The sequence below is a fragment of the Oryzias latipes genome, chromosome 13 (genome assembly GCF_002234675.1).
Source record: "Oryzias latipes chromosome 13, ASM223467v1".
Lineage (NCBI taxonomy): Eukaryota > Metazoa > Chordata > Actinopteri > Beloniformes > Adrianichthyidae > Oryzias > Oryzias latipes.
Window position 1 is genome coordinate 11,692,543 of NC_019871.2, and position 16,416 is coordinate 11,708,958.

Sequence of the window (16,416 nt, forward strand, 5' to 3'; positions counted from 1 at the left end):
TGTGCGTTTTGATCCCAGCTGAACCAGAGTATCGGTTTCTTTCCCATGGTACCTAATGCAGCACTCCTGCTGCAAGTTTCTTTTGAAAACTGTGGCAGGGCTGAGAGAAAAAGAAAAAAAGAGAAGTCTAACACTTTTTCTCTGATGTAAAAAAGAACTAAAAGTTGCAGTGTCACCCGAAATAGACAATCTGAGCGAGATGTGAGGTGTCACTTTGCCAGAGGTTAAGCTTTGCCTCGGTTTTAAGCTGGAATCTCTTCCCTGCTGCTGCTGCACTTTGTAGTCCATGTTGAGTCAACCCACCTTGTTAGGATAACAGAGTGGATCATTGTGCGCGTTAAGAAAAGGGTAATGATTAATATATTTGAAAAAGCTCTCGCTTATAGATATTTATAGTTCCCGCAACATTAATCATGTGACAGCCTGACTTTTTTGGTGACACGGTTTGAAGGTGTCCTGCCAAGCATAATGGCTTTTATTTCATCACCTTAGGATGTCATCAATGTGTCACCGGAATCTCCAGCACCTGCTGCTTGTTTTGTTTCACTTTCATTCCTGTTGTTTTATTTGTGTCACAGAGATGGAGGCTGTGTGGAGCCGTCTGACATCTTCAGTAGTCAGAAACGTGTTAAAGCTGCCTTTTTTTTTTCCTAACACGACTCTAAGAGATGAATACTACCTAAGCTGTGCAGAGCTGTCATTAAAGCAGCTGGTTTGCATTTCCTTTTTCTTGATCGTCAGTTACACTTGCTTCTATAAGAAATGACAAAACCAAAACAGATGAACTTTTACCCCCTAATTGTTTTCAAATCCCAGATTTTTTTTAATTTCCCCTGCATCTTATGCATTTCTTTTTTTTTCCTATGCATTCGCAGATACTTGACCTGTTTTGCAAAAGTGACACAGGGCAACTAATTTGATGCATCTGCCTTTTAATCTTTTTTGAAGGATTACTTTTTCACGTTGCAAAGACTCATCACCGACATGTGTCCCCCTGGCTTACACACCCATTCAAGCCAGAGATTGGACATGTCTAAAGCGTATTGCAATTACCCACCCTGGGGGAAATTTGCAAAATCTCCTTTTTGTTACAGTTTATCGAGCAGAAACATGCATTGCATCCTGTGTAAACCCACCTGATTATCATGTCTTAGCTGACTCCGGGGAGAATTAATCTTAATATTCCCGCTTGTGTTCACAGGTGAGCGTTTTCTGATCTCTCAATGGACACTTGGGTTGGATTTAGCTGCACTTGAGTGATGATAACAAAGAAGGGATTTAGGGTGCGTTATTAAAAAAAACATTTTTTTCCCCCTATAATTTGGATAAGCAGCTGTCTCATGCTGTAAAAGACGCATGATCTTTATTGGTGGAAAATGTTTGCTCTGTTCTCTCTCTTTTAAAACAGTCCCAACACACTCATGTATATTTTTTCCATCAATAATGCAAGAAACTTCAGACTTTTCAACGCTGACCAAAATTTAGATAATCACCACTCTTCAGGTTGGTGTAGGTTGTTTTGCTGTTGTGCTAGGATCCAATCGGATTAAGCTGAGGCTGATGGTCCATGTAATTGTTCTCACTTTTTTAGTTTGCAATGCATGCTCAATAGCAAAATAAAACTACCCTTTGTATTTTATGAAATTAGGTGCTGTATGACAAAATACATATTTCTTGAATTTTTTACACTGTGAGGAGCAGTTAAAAGCCCTACTTAAAAAAATGTGCACCTTATAATCTGGAGTGCCTTAAATATGGATTAATTTTGGTTGTGTTTACTAATGTTGAAGCGATTTTTAAAAGATAAACGGCGCTATGTCACCAGATTTTCTAGTTTCCTTTGCTCCATTTTCTAATTGACACACAATGAGCTGCAGAGGTCACCACAGAGAACAACAGCTGGTGGACAAATGCCAGCAAGGTTTGTTTGTTTGTACCACAAGGAGGGGCTCTGGTACTGGCAAAGCCGAGGGGAATTTTTATGCAGAAAAAGCTGCATCACGAATGTATGCATGTAGTTACTAACAGCCCCATCATTAACATGACAGCTCCTGCTGATATGTTGGAGACACCTGGAATAATCAGTCAGGCTTATGTGCAAATAGTGTGTGACAAAGGAATTATGAAACTGTAAATTTTTATCTTTATTTTTTATCTTTAGGAGACTATTATGCAGACTTTCCAAGGTCCAGTCCTAACATTCAGCATAACAAAACCAAATATAAAAGATATCACCAATAGGTTGTCATTACCCATTCTAGCCCATGCAGGCGGTTCTTTACTAACTTCAAGCTACAAAACATGGTCTTAACGGATACCAAATATATCTATGTCATTGCTGTCAGACAAACGCATTGTTTTTATTTTTGTTGTTGTTCTTGAGCACGTGTTCTATTTTTGTCTGTGTTCCAGAGGCATTTGGGAAGCATGTTTTTCTTGAAACACTTTTGCTGTATTATTTTATATCTTGTGTTTGTTATTTATCAAACTTTTTTAGTTGTGAAAATTTGTGTCAGACAACCAAAGGGGTCCCTACGGTGGCCATGTAGGGCAAATCACACCAACAAACCACAATTATAAAAGCTACGCAAATAATATATTTTAAAAAAAACATCACATTTTAGAAATGAAAACAAGATTATGGAAAGAGAAACACACTTACAAAAAAATTAAATAGGGAAATAAAGCAACATTAGGAGTAATTTCCAGAAATCAAAATTAAATTTTAAAACACAAAACAAAGGTACTACTGGACGTTAATTATTGGATTTTAATGTTTGTTAGTTATTTCAACTTAAAGTTATTGGGCATACGCGATACTGGCTATGCTCTATAATAATCATAAAACCTATTAGTATCCGGACACTGAAAATGCATTTAAAAAAACTCAAACGTCAGAAAAACAAACGTTAACATCTGCAATGTCCCTTTTCCAAAACCTTTCATTTTTATTTAGTTTCCTTTTATTGTAATTGTGGTTTGGTTTCATGATTTTTGTTCTGTTTTCTAAAATTGTATTTAAATTGTTATTTGTTTTATGTCTATGAAGACTCTCATTCGTCCAGGTTGATTCCATCATAGTAGCAGGTTTTGGGGCTGTCATCTGGACTAGTTTGATCATTCATTCATTCAGAATTGACAAAGCCTCTTGGATAAGAGGTGAAACGTCTTCTAACTTTTAAAAACCAAGTCCAGATGACAGCCCCTAAACCTACTTCTATGTTATTTGTTTTACTTTTTATTCGTCGCTGTGATTTCTTAGTGTGATTTGCACTTGAGGGCAACTGTAGGTCCCTCATCAAAAACAGGTTTTAGATGTATTGCTTGGAAAAAAAAATGTAAAAAAATTCTGCTTACATTTGAAAAACTGTTGAGTTCCTAAAACTGCCAGTATTATCAGTATTTAACGATGGATCAGCCGTGACCACTGTGATAGGCATCGGATAAAGGCCATAAATATATCCAAAAAACAATTTATTATGAATTTAAAAATGATTATCCCTAACAGCATTAAGGGGTGAGGGGTGTGGGCAACGTTTGTCTTTCTTCTTTTCTGGGAGAACAAAATCTCTTTGATTGGTTTCCTTTGTAAAACCAAAACGACCTCAGAAGTCGCCCGTGTTTATTGGGTCCGCTCGGCAGGAGTCCACGGCTCCATCTGATTGAAGCAAAAAAAAAAAAGTTTGGAGCCCACCTCTGATCTCTTCTAATTAAATGAAAACACAGTGGGAGGCCCACAGTAAGATGGCATAGCATGCTAACACACACTCATGAAGGTAAACATTGTGGGTGCCACTATGGGGGAACAACAGAGGTCCAATGCCCAACTCTGTTGTTACGTCTTTTAAAATGGAATAGGACACAATGCTGGCATACAACATGAACATAACTAAGCAGGGGAATGGTTTACCTGAATGGGAGCACATTAATTCAAAGGCATCACTCTGGTACTGAGAACAAAATGTTGCCTCATTAGTGTTACCCCACTGGTTTTGCGGAGCAGAAGAAAAGACGAGAGAGGGAGGCTCCGCGGCACTCTTGCCACATAGACAACTTGTCTTCTGAGATCTCAGTCTGCCTCAGCAACTATGAAATTGTCCACATTGTTATGGATTTATTGGTGTGTCAATAGGTTGAACAGACATCTCTGAGTGCTTCAAATGTGGCCTTTCAGATGCTGACAATGAGCCATTTTGCAGCAGGTGAAGCAACGTTTGCGGAGAGCCTGTGTGCTTGTGAACGCGACCCTTCTATGTGCAGAAGCGACGGGACGAGGGTTTTGATGAGGAGGAAAAAAGGTAAAGAGATAAGGACAGTTAGAAAGGGGGGGGCACCCTCTCTTCCAGTGGGATTGACGGATGGCTGCAACGGTTGCTGTTGCGCATGAATCTTCCCGTCTTATCTGTCTATCTGCACTGTCTAAGCAGAGCGACAGCCGTGATATCTAATCATGGGCGACTTGGCACCTCATAACTTGCGTGTGCAGCAGGAGGGGAGGTGGGGGAAGTAGGCGTGGCCTGACAGCAGCATCATCCAATTGCCCATCAGTAGGAAGCAGAAGGCTTATCAACATGCTTGAATATAGATTAAACAATAGGTGTCCTGATATGAAGATAGTGCACTAAACTGGGCTCCACTTCTGACAGAGTAACATAAAACGAGGGGAGACCAGCTCCACACACAAGATTATAATGAGAGTTATTTGCATAATGTTGCTACAACTTTCTAATTACCTGGCAATTAAAGCAGCTCAAAAGCCTTGTTATGGGCTGTCCAGAGGGCTGGGTAGACCAGGACAAAAACCAAGAGCTCATTCATGCTCCAGTCTTAAAACCAGCCTCTCTTTTCAGCTCAGACGACCCAGACACCTCATTATATTGAATTATCACATTATAGGAAGAAAGTCGTTTGAATGACATTTGAAGTTTTTAAAGCAGGAAAGCCTTCGGTGGAAAGTCTGAGATCTTGTGGCGGCTCCTGGGTGCATGTTCAGAATTTGTTTCTCCATTGTGGGAGATTTGTCACTCACGCTTTTTAGTCAAGAGGGAGTTGCTGACATGCTGAAAAATGCGCAAAGGTGCATAACAAGGACATGTGTCATACCTTACACCCTTATTATACTAGCAATGACAAGTGAGACAAGCAGTCACTTCAGCATGTTGTGAACCGAACACGGAGGATCCCGGCTAAAGTAAAGAAGCCCCAGAAGTCTGTGTGAGTTGCGTGTTATAAAAGAAAAGTTTCTTCTTTTTAATAGGAAAATGTGGATGTGTGTGCAGAGAAGATGGTCATGTGTGACTCTGTACCTGCTGGGTGGGAGTGGGGTGTTGCTTATGAATGACAGACAATGAATGATGGGAGCTCTCCCCGGGGTACGGGGCCCTGAGCAATGCCGTAGGGACTTGGGAACATGCCAGTCTCCCATGCCCTGTGAGATGCCAGCTTGGTTGGGTACTGTTCCGAGTGGGTGCTCTCCTCTCCAGGATGCCCCAGGGGAGCATCTCGAGGCAGCGGCTGATCCACAGTGGGGCTGGCTAGAATCTTAATCGGGGACATGAGTGTTGGAAGCACAATTTTCCCTCAGTTTCTTTGTGTGATTGTAAAATGCAGAAGAGATTGCACACTCCAGCTCTTTCTGATTACTTTCTTTCTATTTTTATAAAGAGCTCAACAAATAATACATTTCCAACCGTATTTTCAGCAAATTTGAAGAAAGTTGCCAGTAGAGAATGTGGCTTTCTGCTTTTTTTCCCTATGTGCTCACAACTTCTTTGTTTTCTCTCCTCTGCTCTGCTCTCGCCCTGGCCTTCTCTGCGATAGGAGCTGCTGAAACCGTGACAGGTACTAAATCTCTTTGCTACCTGCTGTTCATTTGGAAGTGCTTGCTTCTGCGCATCTGTGTCTGTTGATTGGCTGTCCATCGCAGTATGTTCATCTGTGCATGTTTACATGAATGGCTGCTATATTGGTATTTCCTTTTTCAGGAAAGTAAAGCTGGCCATGTGCTCAAACTGCTGATCCTCTGTTTTTTCTTTGTAATTCTCGAATCAACATTTTTCCACGGGCAAAGCCAGACTTCAACTTCCCTTTCGTCCACTTGATTTCCTCTCAGTTCGCCCATAAATGTTACACACTTCCATTTTTTTTGGCATTTCCAAAACCCTAAGCATTGAAATTCCCTTGAAAGAATGATATAATGGTGCATAGAGGCCTGTCTTGATCAGTTCAGATGTTTGCTAGTCATTTAGTAACACCTTACTGACTGATCAAGGAAGCAGTAAGCCATGACTGACTCTTTTTGACAGGAGGCTGGCTAAAAAGCCTCTTTCAGTTTTAATTTTCCCCTCAGTAATCCCTGGCAAAGTTGATATTAAGCTGTGAAGATCACGTATGGGCAAAGATTGAGCCACTTTGCTGTTTTTCTTGAGAAACATTCAGAAAGTCAGCATGAGTTAAAATGAATTGAAGTTTTTCATCAGTTCATAAGTCAGTGCTTAACAAGAGAAATTTAAAGGCTGCGTCACACATAGTGATTTATGCGTCAATTACATAATTTTAATGTAATGTATGCGCCATATAAGCGATATGAAAGTTATAAATCCTTAAAAGTCTGTTAGACATATGTGTAAATGTCGTCGAAATTCACAAATTTGCGTATTCTTTCTCTTTCGGCTTTTTCCCATCAGGGGTCGCCACAGCGAAACAACCTCCCTTTCGAGGATGAGTCGCATGGTTAACTTGGCAATGTTATACGCCGGATGCCCTTCCTGACGCAACCTTCTCAATTTATCGGGGCTTGGGACCGGCAAGGGAAGGCAGGGAATAGGAAGCAGCCCGGATTCGGACCCTGGTTTCACGGACGGAAAGCGCCGCAAACCAGCACGAGCTAAACTGGCTCCCCTGTGTGTCCGGATGTATGCGTATTTGCGTATACATTATGTAAAATACGCGTTAACAGACCTAAAATTTTCAAAATTAAAATCGATTTCACGTAACGACCCATCGACCAAAACTGTTCACAGACGTCTACATGCTGAATTAGGATTATCATGCATGTATCACGATAGACCAAAATGTCACTCATCGAAAATGTGCAAAAAGTACGTGGTGGCTGTGTGACATGGCCTTAAATTTGACTGTTGCTTTCCATTTCTGTAAAGATCAATTCTTTTACGCAAGAAATAATTGTGTTTTTTGTTTTCAATGTAAAAAAAAATGTTTAGAAATATTCATTAAATGCAGTACATGTAGACAGGAAAAAAAATCTTAAAGGATATGATCTTAAGGGTAGACAAACATCCTGTTCTTAAATAAAGCTGAATGAAATCGCTAAACAAATGAACGTCTTACAAACTGTTTATCCCTGTACTTCATCAAATGTATTCTTTAATAACTACAAATTTTAGAACAAGAATTTAATGCTAGTTTAATAGCATTACTCTTCTGAATTATAGCAGTTTACACATTTTTTTTATTTTTTATTTTACATTCCAAAAAATCCCTGGTGATGAAGCAGAACCACTATAATCTTATAAAGGCAGATGACAATATCCCAAAAACCTCTTTCTCTTTTTCTAGTACAGTTTCTGCAAAGCAACAGTAGGTTTGAAGAATTTGTTGTCAGCTGGACCATTTGCGGGGAGTATGCCTCCCACTTCCTTCCCGTCATGCATCTGTTTACACACTCTCAAACTATCTTACAGTCACTCACAGCCCAACCTAACATTACTGTAATAATATAATAATATTATATTATCCAGCCGTACAGTTTTGAACCAGATGCCAGCTCAGACGGGGAAAACCAAGTTGTCTACAAGCAGATGCATCAGAGAGGAGTGGGGGTTGGTGGTCCACTGATTGTAGTTTCTACGTCACAAAAGCTTTTCAAATGGCATTTTTGTCTGGTCCTGACTCACAATGATTTGAATTTTTAAAAAAAAGCTCAAATGCAATTTTTATCTTAATTGTCCTTATAAATATGTCCATCATGAGGAAAATACCACAAAAAAGATGTTAAAAGCACCAAAAACAGGATTTTCATGGAAGTGGACAAAATTTGAGCAAAGTCTGGATGATAAAAGGAAGTATTAAATAAAAATATAAAATGTTGATGTTTTTTTTCAGGGAGTTTGAAATTCTTTGTCCTACTAAGCAATTTTCTTCTTGTGTTACAGGATATTTTTTACAATGAGGTACACTGAAGGTTTGTGTTTCAGCAAATTAGAGGGTACAGCATTTTTGAAAATCTTCCCATGCAAACGATCCAGAAAAAAACCTGCACTGATGATACGCTTCTTAGTTGTGAGCATTCTAAAAAATGCAGTTTGTGACGAGGAAGGGGATTTAATGACACTAAAGGATAAAGGGGACTAAAAAGGTAGAACAGGAGAAGGAGAAGAAGTTTTGTTGTTAATGATGGTCTGGTGGTTTCTTGACTGCAGCCGCAGACAGTCATGTCTCAGAGGAAAGGCACAGAGGCAGACCGTCCTGCTTTTTGTCGCCGCTTTCATGAGTTTCTTATGAGAAAACAAGAGAGAAAAGTTCACAAATGGAGAAATTTGATTCAAACGATTTTTTTTTGTACGCTAGAGCCAGTCTTGTAATATTTCTAGATTTTCCTTGGCTTGTGTTAAACAAGTTGAGAGATGGTGCCTTTTGGATTTTGAGTGCGGCTGACGAGCCTCGTGCCAGACACTTCATGCCCGACTGTACACCCCCTCAGAGAGCGCACAGACTTCAGAAGGTCTGTATTTCCTGTTTCATTCAGCATGTTGTGATGCAGGAACAGGAGGGCAGCCATGTGTAGAGATGCAGGCACTTTATACTCCCAGACAGCTGCTGGAATGAGTATGAATTTGTCAGCCAGTCATCTATGTTCTCCCCCCCCTTTACCCTTCTCCAACCCACCACCCAGAATTAATGACTGCCTCCCCTCATTTGCACCCAATCAGGACTAGGATGCTGAGGCAATTGAAAATGTTTACTTCAATTGCGAAAACCCTCCATGTTCCACAAAGTAGCCTGTTTTCACTTTGATGGGATTGCTAATCACAGCAACGTTATTCATGTGTGTTTTGAATTGGAGATGAGCCTGGCTGTGAATGTTGGAGGGGTACCAACCTTGCTTGGGGCTACTTAACATTCTGGAGAATTTATCGTTTCCGTTCCCTTTCTCTCAGTCCAACATATTGGGGATCAGCATAGCCTTGCTTTGAGGCTGCTCTATGTTTCTGCTTTGAGTGCCAAACATATTATTTTTACAGCAATACAATGAAATAGTCATCAGAAACCTTCATATTGCCTTCCACTTCAGCATTTATTAAATCTACAAAGGAATTCTGATTCATATCATCCTAAGTTGTCATTATATATACAACAGAAGGCAGGATGCAAGTGGCAGATGAACTCCCCCACTTACCTGTTATTTGGACACCTCCCCAATATTGACAAGGGAGGGAAGCAACTCAAAGACCACCAGAAAAGCATTAGAAAAACCAAATCTGCTGTCAGTTGCTGAATGCACTGGACGATCACCTGCTGTATTGCCACATGTTCACAGACTTATTAACGAGAGGACGTGCTGGCTCAACTCGGCAATGAGCAGTCAAAATTTTCTGTGTTTTACCTTCAAGTTCCTGTCAAAAAATAGCAAACTTTGTAGAGCTTCAGTACTGAAACAGCTTGTTCCTGGTTTAGCCAACTACACATTAAAATATACAGTACAGACCAAAATTTTGGACACACCTTCCCATTTAAATGAATGGGAAGGTGTGTCCAACATTTTGGTCTATACTGTATATTAGTAAACTTTACCTAAACTTGGACACTCAACAACACATTTATCTACGAAGCTGAATCTGAACACATCTATCTCATCTTTTATTGAGGTAAATGTTGGTATTGAATTTATTGTTATTATTCTTGTTTATAATCAGTATTTACTAGAACTAATTTATAGCCTACCATATTTTCTGCTCTATTAGGTGTACCGAATTACATGGCCGGCAAAGACTGTTCTATATTTGAAATGAGGTCATATATAAGGTGCACAAAACACTAAGGAGCATCAAACGAGATAAAAGAATCGGAGATAAGTCCCTCACTCAGTCAGATTGTTTTAGATGTGTTCACAGTAACTATAAAACGTGACATGTCAAAATGTTTGTGACATGTTGCCACATTATCATATTTACAATACCTACAACTTTCAACCTTGTTTGCAACAAGTAAAAAAAACAGACTGATACCACTAGAACAGTTGTTACTTTGGCTACGCTAACGCCCAATCTTGCTAGTAACTCACACACACACACACACACAAAAAAAACAGTATGACACTGCTACGCGTGAGCCACATTAGCATATTCACAATAACAAATGAAAATAAGGTTTATGCATTTTTAGTCAAGGTAGTGGGTTTACAGGTTAAACTGTGTTGAGAAAAAATAAGCTTTTACAGCAGCTTTCCACCGATTTATAATATTATAACTGATGTTATTGTGTCATCAGGTTTGCATCACAATTGAATTTCACTAAAATGTGTATTTATTTCCTTTAAAAAAAAAAAAAAGGTTGTATGAAAAAAACATCCCCTTTTTTAATTCCAAATATTTGTGTTTTTTTTTAGATCTTTTACTGGTGATTAAAATATACATTTCCAAGACAATTCAGACCATCATGACCGTTGAGTCCAATTCATTGTGAGCACAAAAACAGACAGTAAATAGCTTAGGAACAAACGTGTGAATGATAATTTAAAACTTTTTAATAAAAATATGGAAAAAGTTGACCTTTCATGCATTTATTTTTTTCCAATTTGCAAAACCACTCGTTTAATGTCATTGTTTCTGCCCTAGTGGCTGTTAAGAATACGGCAAGCATGGCTCCATCTCCTCCACACCTTCCTATATTTATAGGATGTAGAATATATAAGATTGTACAATTTAACTTTATTGTCTTCCACCAAACTTAAGCAAAATAATGCATGGTAAACATTAAAGTCCAATGTTGAGCCACTATTGGCCTTTAACTGGCTGGATTGTGTAATTTTTGCACATAATCGTGTGTGGTTCACCCATTACCTTCCTTTTGTCCCGAACCTGAGCCCTGGCGACAGAGTGGGATAAAATGGCTGCTTTATTGCATCAGACAGGTCGGAGAAGCTTTTCTCTACAGGAGGTTAATTTCTTATTGCCCGCTGCATTCACAGAGTTCATTTTGAATCATTTTAGTTTGCCTGTCTATTCCCATTATCACTATCTGAAAATGCAGCGATTTTTTTCCCCCTTCACCCACTTTGTAAATGTCAGAATGCAATAGAAGCGCCTGACAACTTGAGCATGCAAATGCGCCTGCGATGGTTTATGGGCGCTGCGACTGCGAGGTTTATATGTCCGCCCGTGTCAGTCTGAGGTATTAAAAGGCATTCTTAAAGCTTTTTGTAAAAGTTTGCTAGATAAATATGGCACAAGGTGACTTTTAATTCCATACTTCCTATTCTATGAAGACAGGAGGAACAAAGCCTGGATTTTTTGTGTCTTTCAGAGGGGGGTTCAGTGGGTTGTAAGTTATGACAACAAAACCCAGGTTCTGCCACTGACAACGCCGACAATTCAGGAGGCGACTCAGACGTTTGTGTTCCTATAGATTGAGAACAGAACCTGTGCACACGCTGAGCACACATTGGTCACATGGAACTTCAGATGGAGAGCTCTGATAGAGCTTAGCCACAAACAGCATCCCACTCGGCCCATCTATCCCTTTGCACTCGTTTCCCGCCTGGTCTGTTTGAGCCCCCCTCTCCCTTCTGCACCTCCTCCACCCTGTCCGTATCTACTACCTGCCACTTACACTTGTTCTTTGTTTCTTTTTCTTCCTACCCTCTCCCCTCTCTATATCTTCGTGGGCAGCAGAGCTTACAGCCCATCTGGCACTGGCTCACAGGGCCCTCTCTCAGCCAAGGAGATCAATAGTGACAAACACTGCACATGGCTCTAATATTAAAACGATTAGACATGGTTGCAGACAGTCTGTACTACTCCTATACCGGCGCCGCATGTGCTGTGTCGGTTGTGAGAAATCTAAATATTTGATAGACTCCAAATATTCAGTCTTCAGTGTTTGCTGCCTGTTTCATCTCTACCCCTCTGGATTTTCTGCTTGTTTTGTGCAGTTGACAGTCAGAACTTGGCAACTGACAACGTGTCAGTGATTGAGGGAGAAACGGCCACCATCAGCTGCAGAGTGAAGAACAACGATGACTCCGTCATTCAGCTGCTCAACCCCAACAGACAGACCATCTACTTCAGAGATGTCAGACGTGAGTACCAGAGACAGTGTTGAACACATTCTCTGACATGTTTTGGAAGGTATCCCTCCATAATTAGGATGTGACTTGCTAGAATTGAAAATATAAATCATAGTTTTCTAAAATTATGTTAGGATTTTGTTGCATTTCAAAGGGATTTCTCTCCGTTTACTAAAACGTTTTTTCTTAACAGATCATTTTTAAGTTTCAAAGGTCCTGTCAGTTATCCTTGATTATACCATGGTCCAGGTGAATACTCGGTTCTGATTGGCTGCTGGGTGTACATTAAAAAGTGATATACCACAGTGATAACAGCACGGTGAAAAAAGAAGTTCCGGTCACCTAGCTTCAATGTTTTGTATCACTGCGCCGGCTTCTTTAAAACAACCTTTTGCTTTATTACTTGGACAAAAACAAGCAGTAAAAGGTGAACTTTCTCTGTGAACTGATGCTTTATTCAACCCATCGGGACAATCAGCATATATATATCGCCGAATCTTGACTACAGCGGTGGTGTGGCACGACGCGGACTATTTGTTACATAACAAATAGTCCGCTTTTTGTGAGAAAAGCTATCCAAATCGGAACAAAAACAAGAATTAAGGACTAAAAACTGGTTAATATTTATTGCTTTACTCGCGTCGGACGGTTCAGGCTTCCACGGCGTGCGTTAAAAAGCAAAAATGCACACTTCGTCGGCCATTAACCCTTACTTACACTGTAGCAAAAAAACATTTTACTTTTTGGATAAAGTAAACAGAACTACGAGAAGAGCTTCTATAGTTTTAATTTATATGTTTCATCTGCTCTTGATTATTCCTGATTTAAATAAAGAAATACTCAGAAATGCAATTTTTAGCTGAATTATATGTCCTTCATCATCAGTAAAATGCTACAAAAACATGTTAAAAACACCAAAATCACAATGTTCATTGGAGTGGGTCTTTAAAGATTACATCACCTGTTATTCTTTACAAATAGATCTAAATTATTTTAGTTATTTGCTCTGATCTACAGCCAGTTGCAGAAATAGCACTGAAATATTATTTAATTTTTATTCAATTGATTTAAAAAAGGGGAATAGCACATCTGCAAACATTTCACAGCGTTAAACATTGTTTAACTATTATCTTCAGTTTGACTATATATTTGAAGAAGTGAAGGTATAAGTTTGAGTGAATGAGTTTGGAACTGAGTGACTCATAGACAATGAATCCTGAAGTGCAATTTTATAGAGGAAAAAGTGAAACAGTGAATTCCTTTTGAAATGTGACAATTTAAAATGCCACAGGCCTTTTAAACAAATCTCTGTCATTTCTGGGAGCAAACATTCACAAACAATAATAGCTGTCAACCAACACAGTTGTCATATTATTAATGACATGTAGAAAGCTTTAGCATGGCATTCTCAGGGGGGGGGCTCCTTAAACTGGAAAAAATCCCACTTTAAGTGGAAAACATTCAAGATTGTTCTCTTCCTTTTGAATTTTTGTGATTTTTCCTTTAAGAATCTGTATCTCTACATCTCATCCTTTTCATGACACATAACTGTTGTTTTTGTATTTTTGTAAGCAGTGGCTTTGGCTACATGTTTCACCAGCTTTAGGTTAGGTTTTCTGTGCAATCCTGATTCCATCTGTCCTTGACTTTCTGGCTCTTTTGCACAAGTCATTAAGCCCAGAATGCTGCAAGATTAATAAAAAGATAATTCAGAGTGCTACCATAATGGAAATGCTTTTTTGTCCTTGTCACGGTTCGATTTTACGATAATCTCCTAGATTAGGATATTGAACATTATGATTATGCATGAGCGAATGGGCGACTGCCACTTTGAACCAAGTTTTTGTCTTCCATCAAAGTTTTCCATCAAAGCCACAGTACAAGGTGAGAATCCCACACCCTCCATTTCAGTTTTAGCCCAGCAGTCTGGGCAGGGAGATTGGGTCATGCTCTATCAACTGCAAGCAGCACCAGGAAAGTTGGCCACCATATTTGTTTAACAGGCCCAAACCTATATGGAAACCGGCATTGGGAGAGTAATGGGTTTTTATATATCCTCAAACTCCAAGAGGCAAACAAGCACCATTATCAGCGGTTAGACCACAGTGACATTGCCGTTAACTTAGTAAAGAGAAAATCTTACCACGAGGTGAGAATACCCTTTTACGCTTCTTTTTTTTTTTTTTTTATTGAGCTGCTCTATGTGTGCCTGCAAACATGTCATTTTCTCCACCAAAGTCAATAAAACGCCTTTTTCAATATCAGAAAACAGTGTTGCTTATGCTCCATTGCGAATATATGTGTGATTTTCTGACAGGTGGATGAATTGTTGTTGGTTTGCTGCTGCTTATTTGTGTCTCTGGTAATGGGGGGGCCACTAAAACCCGTAGTGGGGCCATTCTCAGCACTGTTCCTGAAGGACTGCTGGCTCTGTGCCCCCCCCAGCTAGTGGCATTGTTATCTGTCAACGGGGTTGCCTGACACAGTGGCAGACTTTTGTACACAAGGAGGTAAACAGCAGTGACACAGAGACACTCCAAGAGCTCCAGGAACAGCGGCTACAAGCAAGAGAAGCCAGAATAATTTCAGCATTACAGTAGCAGTAAAGACCACACAAATAAGTAAATGTGTGTCAAAGCAAACTGATGAATTTGGTGGTGGGTTAGAGGGGGAAAGCCAGAACTGTTTGGACGAGGGTTTTATTCTTTCAGATATATGCAAAATGACATGCAATTTAGCCAAGTTGTCATTCGAAATGAGAAAAATGAGCCTTTATCAGTGAAGCTGGACCTTTTCAGACAGCGACGCAATAGAAGTCTTATTTATTCACTGCATCACTCCTCAGAAGATGTTTGATTTTGTGCCGCAAAGGCTCAGCATTTATGTGACACCGAGCTAAAAAGACTTGCCTTTAAGTTGTGAGCCCCTGAAGGTCTAAAGCTATGTACACAACAGCCTCAGTAACTGCCATTCAACTGTTTTCAACAGAAAGTCTATGTAAACTTACATAAACCTGCATTTCGCATTTCAGGGACTCTGATTTGGTAGTGATGTATGCGTGATGATGTTTTTTCTTCCTAACTTTATTGAACAGAGTGCAAGTATACAACACAATCAATGTGTAAACAACATAAAATGCAGTGACAATAACAGTTAAGGAGGTTAGTTACTTCAACACATACAAAGATTCACAAAAATCCATAGTTCTGAGAGTCTCTGCAGTGGGATATTTAATTGAAGAAAATATGGTGTTTTCTGATTACATTTAAGACATGTTAAAGCTTTTAACATGTCAAGACATTGCAAGAAGATAATTAATTATTTATGTAATATATCATGTTCTGCTTTTTGAGTTTCTCAAATAACAAAATGGTACATCGGGGGGTGGCGTCCTTTAAGTCACAGGAGTGCCAACCGCTTGAAAATTGATCATGAAGGAGAAGTTAATAATGACACCAAGTTTTTTTTAAATATTGTAAAATAGCTATAATTTAAAACCCTGGAGCAAGATTCACGAGATTTGCACCGCTTTGACATTTCCCACCAAACCTCTACCAACTGCAGGTGGCGGACGTGCGCTACCAAACAGTAGAAAAAGAATAAGCCCCTCCCTGCCACTCCCTGCTTATCTGGGCCGAATGCCCATTCATAAACGTGTGCATAGATGTGTACATAGCTTAAAGCCTCCAGCGCATTTAATCCTAAAGTGGTTCAGATAACTATATTTTTTTGTAAGGTAACAATAATGTAATTTTAAAAAGGATTGGTTGGGGAAAAAAACCTGTTTAGTTGTTACACAAGAACTCAAAACCATTTTTGGTTTGTTCTAGGCAACACTACGGAGCCCGTGTCCTGACATTAAGATGTAAAAATATATCTTGTTCCCACAGATTAATATCTTGTTACCACAGGTTATTATGTCGTTCGCACGAAATACTATTCCGTTCCCACAAGATACTATTCCGTTCCCACAAGATATTATTGCGTTCCCTCAAAATACTACTCCGTTCCCTCGAAATGATTAACTCGTGCGAACGCAATAATTATGTCGTTCGAACGCAATAATTAATCCGTTCGAACGCAGTAATTATTCACGTCATAAGTCATTC

At 39.5% G+C, this 16,416-nt stretch overlaps 1 protein-coding gene across 3 annotated transcripts in view; it reads left to right on the forward strand.

Moving 5' to 3' along the window:
• LOC101167886 (cell adhesion molecule 1) overlaps nucleotides 1-16,416 on the forward strand; it is a 196,512-nt gene that overhangs the window by 124,398 nt on the left and 55,698 nt on the right. For 2 of the 3 annotated variants that reach the window (XM_011482434.3, XM_011482431.3), the window contains exons 2-3: nucleotides 5,821-5,841; nucleotides 12,173-12,319. In XM_011482434.3, coding sequence (XP_011480736.1) covers nucleotides 5,821-5,841; nucleotides 12,173-12,319 — 168 coding nt within the window. The remainder of the gene's footprint in view (nucleotides 1-5,820; nucleotides 5,842-12,172; nucleotides 12,320-16,416) is intronic. The other variant, XM_011482432.3, reaches the window with a different exon arrangement.